The sequence below is a fragment of the Babylonia areolata genome, chromosome 1, assembly GCF_041734735.1.
Source record: "Babylonia areolata isolate BAREFJ2019XMU chromosome 1, ASM4173473v1, whole genome shotgun sequence".
NCBI lineage: Eukaryota > Metazoa > Mollusca > Gastropoda > Neogastropoda > Buccinidae > Babylonia > Babylonia areolata.
Window position 1 is genome coordinate 2,811,978 of NC_134876.1, and position 4,771 is coordinate 2,816,748.

Below are 4,771 nucleotides of genomic sequence, written 5' to 3' on the forward strand. Positions count from 1 at the left end.
TAATTTTTTTTTTTATTATAGTGTCCACGTTATCTAACGCCAGCACACACACAGACACACACACACAGAGTATAGTAATTATAGATAGGAACGGAGCGTGCAGAGGGGCGAGGCGGCCGGTGAGACCTGTTGTGACGAAGGCAGTTTTGCGAAAAACTGAAGGGTGAATGAACATGCACTAGAAGAGTCAGACATAAAAGAAAACCGGCAAAACCGGCATAACCCAAAACGTAACACGTGTTCATAGTGTTTCGGGCCGCATCGCGTCTGTCGCCCGCTCTTTTCTAGTCATGCTTGTCGTCAGTAAGTTCCGTGTGATGACCGACTTTTCTGTGCCATCTGGACTCGATCAAGGCAACACGGAGTTTCATTAAGGAGTAGCGACATGGTATTCACACTTCTCTAAACAAGTGTCTCAACTGAAATTTCGTTCACGTTGGTCATGTATTATAGAATATAGACCACTGTAGCTTTACATGCACAGCAAAAACTAATAGGTCGTCAAATTGTACTTGAAAATACGTACACTCCGTTTATCAATATTTTTCTTTTTATGTCATATTGTGATCAGAGAATTCGTTTTCATATATCTCTCGCGCCATGTTCACACACACACACACACACACACACACACACACACAGGCACACAACACCCCTAATGCTAACTCATTGTCAACATATATAGATATTGGAATCTTTTCCCTTCTTTTTTTATACTGCAGCATCCTGAAATCACATTCACCCCACCCCTCCATTATCTGTTATAGTACCAGTTTTCTGTATATCATTTTTCTTCTTCTTCATCTTTTTTGTTTGTTTGTTTGTTTTTTGTGTGTTTATTTTTTGTTTTTTTTGTTTTTTGGTTGTTCGATCCAAATCCATAAAGACAAGTCAAACGTCTTTCAAATATTACCTCTTTGTTTTTCCCTCACAGAGTACGTTGCCTCCACGAAGTGTCTGGCTGACCAGTACTATGACCCAGTGGCCAAAAGTTGTGTCCCTTGTGGCGAGCTCTGCAGTGAAGGAGACGCGAAGCGTAGACGCCATGACAACTTGCGCAGACGTGGCAGCAAGTGGATTTCTGGGTCATTCATTCCATTATTCATTCAATCATTCATTCAGTCATTCATTTCGTTATTCATTCATTCATTCATTTATTCATCCCTGCATTCCTGTATTTTCGTCACGTGATATGCTTTGGTTTTGTTTTTAAATGAGGAGAACTTTTTTATTTTTTTTTTATTTTTTTTTAGTAGGTTTGGAAGAAATGAATGAGTGGGTGATTCCATAATATATATTTGCTAGAGACAGGAAGTTGGTCGGACAGGGAGACACAGAGAGAGAGAGAGAGAGAGAGAGAGATGGGGAAGATAATGAAAGTAGAGACAAAGAGACACAGAGAATGACACAAGGATACATAGATACAGACTGACACCCAGATACAGACACAAAGACAGTTTCAGTTTCAGTTTCAGTAGCTCAAGGAGGCGTCAGTGCGTTCGGACAAATCCATATACGCTACACCACATCTGCCAAGCATATGCCTGACCAGCAGCGTAACCCAACGTGCTTAGTCAGGCCTTGAGAAAAAAAATATATACATATATATAGATAAGCTTACATCAATAAATAAATAAATAATAATTGTGATATAAAAAAAAGGTAGTAGTAATGAAAATGATAATAAAGTACTACTACTACTACTACTACTACTAAGACAGAGAGAAGAGACTCCCACACGTCTTGTCTCTCTCCAGAACACGTGGAGGCCAAACAACCCGGGGCGGGGAGGTCACACCCCACCGGCCCAGACACAGACACCGGCCACACCTCCTCCTCCTCGTGGCTTCCAGGGATCGTCGCCACGGTGACGGTCAACGTCATGGCCGTGGTCGCCATCCTGGGCCTCACAGCAGTTCACCGCTTCAGGCAGACGCAGGGCCGCTACCAGCCCGCACCCGGACGTGACGTCACTGACTCGTCAACCAATAGCGAGCAGGCCACGCGCGTCAGCACCCCGGTGCAGGTCTCCAACGAAGACATGGCTGCAGACCAAGTCGTGAACGGCTCGCAGCGCCAGATGTCTCCTCTCCTGGACACTGCCGCCACACAGGGGGACCACGTGCAATACGGCATCGCGGAAACGGACCCCGCAGCTCCCAGCTCTGCGGCCTTCTGGCATGTCCAGCATCAGCAGTACTCGTGCTGAGACTGAGTAGAGGTGATGAGAGGTGGGCTGAGTAGGGGGGAAAGGGCCATGGTGATGGTGGTGGTGGTGGTAGTGGCTCAGTCACCGGTCGGGGTCACGGCGACCTATGACCACCCCATGGCAACTTCACTGATCTGTTGTGCGGACTTTGGCTGGCGTTGCGGGAAAAACGGGGAAATGTTGACTGAAACTGCAGAGAGGAGAAAAGGGAAGCACAGCAGGTTTTGAAGAAAGATTTAAGGGACCTGAGGGGGACACTACTACCACCCGTAAGCTTTCAGTTCATGTTCATGTGCGCACGCACCCCCCTCCCCCACTTTGTGTTTGAACATTCAGTGATACCCAGTCTTTTCCAGTCTAAAACTGCTGTGTGCGTTCCACTTTTTCTTCTGCTTACTTCCTGTATGGATGTGTGATAAACATCAGCTTATTTCTTGCCTAAAGATGCAACACAAATGCAACAGTTGTAATGTACAACTCGGCTTAACAGTTAACCACTCCAAGTTCGCAGAGCAAGCTTTCGGGGAAATATTTGCCTTTTGATACATCTTTGTTACCGTAGTTGTATTTTTCCTTCTGAGAGCATGTCGGCTTTATTCAATGTGAGACGTTCTTCACGTTTCTTGTTGGCTGAAGTTTTGTTAATGCTGAAAATATATTTTGTATTCTGTATTTAAATTGGAGTAATTATTCATTTACTGTTTGTAGATTTTGAAGTGAAATGAGGCTTCATTTGCTGTCACTTTATTGTTGCCTTACATATGTCGTATGTTATTTGTTTGTGATGTCATTGCTCAAATGATGTTGATTATTTCATCACCATCTTTCTCATGTATAGTCATGTGCAGCAAACGTGCGCGCATATTTCTATGTGTGTGTGTGTGTGTGTGTGTGTGTGTGTGTGTGTGTGTGTGTGTGTGTGGACATGTGTATGAGTGGGTATGTACGCTGCGCGCGCGTGTGTGTATGTGTGTGTGTTTGTGTGTGTTTACGTGTGTGTGTGTGTGTGTGTGTGTGTGTGTGTGTGTGTGTGTGTGTGTGTGTGACGTATGCATGAGTCTTTTCATTTTTCTTTGCTTATGAATCACGAAATTGAAATTAAAAGCCTCTGTGGTGAAATAGTGTCCGAGTAAATGTGACTTTAAATTCTTCGAATATATGTCAGCACATGGGCGCACATGTCGTTGTTTATACACACACACACACACACACACACACACACACACACACACACACAGATATATATATATATATATATGTATGTATGTATGTGTGTGTGTGTGTGTGTGTGTGTGTGTGTGTGTGTTTACATATGTGTATATGTTATCTCTGTGTGTGTGTGTGTTTGTATCTCTGTGTGTGTGTATATACGTGTGTGTGTGCGTGTGTGTGTGCGCGCGCGCACGCGCACTGACATTTCCGGATCATTAACATTTGGTTCCAGTCAAACGAAAAAACTTTGAGGCTTACACACACACACACACACACACACACACACACACACACACACACACACACACACACACACACACACACACAGATATGCACGCATAAATATGCACACGAAAACTCACATGCTGACCTCAATGAATAATATGATGATGACGGGAAGAGAGATAAAATGTCATGTCATGTGGGCGTAATGATGACCTTGATGCAGATCACAGCCAGCCGCCTACGTTATTGTCACACTGAAAGTAGCACAGAACAGGAAAAACTCATTCAAACCCGGATTACTCATTCATTCACGAATCTCTCTCTCTCTCTCTCTCTCTCTCTCTCTCTCTCTCTCTCTCTCTCTCTCTCTCTCGTAGTCTGACTTGCTGCAAGAAACCAGTTTCAACTGACACGTGCTCACTCTCTTTCATTCATTCATTTACTCTGTATCTCTGCATGTCTGTCTGTCCGAGTATCCGCCTCTCTCTCTCTCTCTCCCTCTCTCTCTCTCTCTCTCTCTATGTGCCCCCCCCCCATACCGCCCCCCCCAAACACACACACATGCATACAAACATGCGCACCACACAACACTCACACATATACCCCCAGCAAAACACACACACACACACACACACACGCACGCACGCACACACACACACACACAGATACATACACACACATACAAACATCCACACCACACACACACTCACACACATACACCCCCTCTCAACACGCACGCACACACTCACAGACACACACACATACAAACATGCACACCACACTAACTCACACACATATCCCCCCTCCCAACACACACACACACACACACACATTCAGTCTCATGGTTACATTCATCCACATACAGATATCATCCACATACAGATATCATCCACATACAGATATCATCCACATACTGCACAAGATCTATTCAGTCCGAGACACGATTGTAAAGATCATGACGCAAAATGTTAAATAGTGTGTGTGTGTGTGTGTGTGTGTGTGTGTGTTTCTGTGTCTGTGTCTCTGTGTGTGGTATTATGTGTGTGTGTGTGTGTGTGTGTGTGTTTTATCTTCAGTTTAACGTCTATTCACTATAAGTGTTTTTAGACGGAAAGGAGTAAAGAA

General features: G+C 44.4%; 1 protein-coding gene across 1 annotated transcript in view; it reads left to right on the forward strand.

The window, feature by feature from the left end:
* LOC143290865 (uncharacterized) overlaps positions 1–2,247 on the forward strand; it is a 5,767-nt gene extending 3,520 nt beyond the window's left edge. The window contains exons 2-3 of the mRNA XM_076600407.1: positions 935–1,085; positions 1,758–2,247. Of these exons, the coding sequence (XP_076456522.1) occupies positions 935–1,085; positions 1,758–2,209 (603 nt within the window). The 3' untranslated portion in view covers positions 2,210–2,247. The remainder of the gene's footprint in view (positions 1–934; positions 1,086–1,757) is intronic.
* Positions 2,248–4,771: the final 2,524 nt, after the last annotated feature.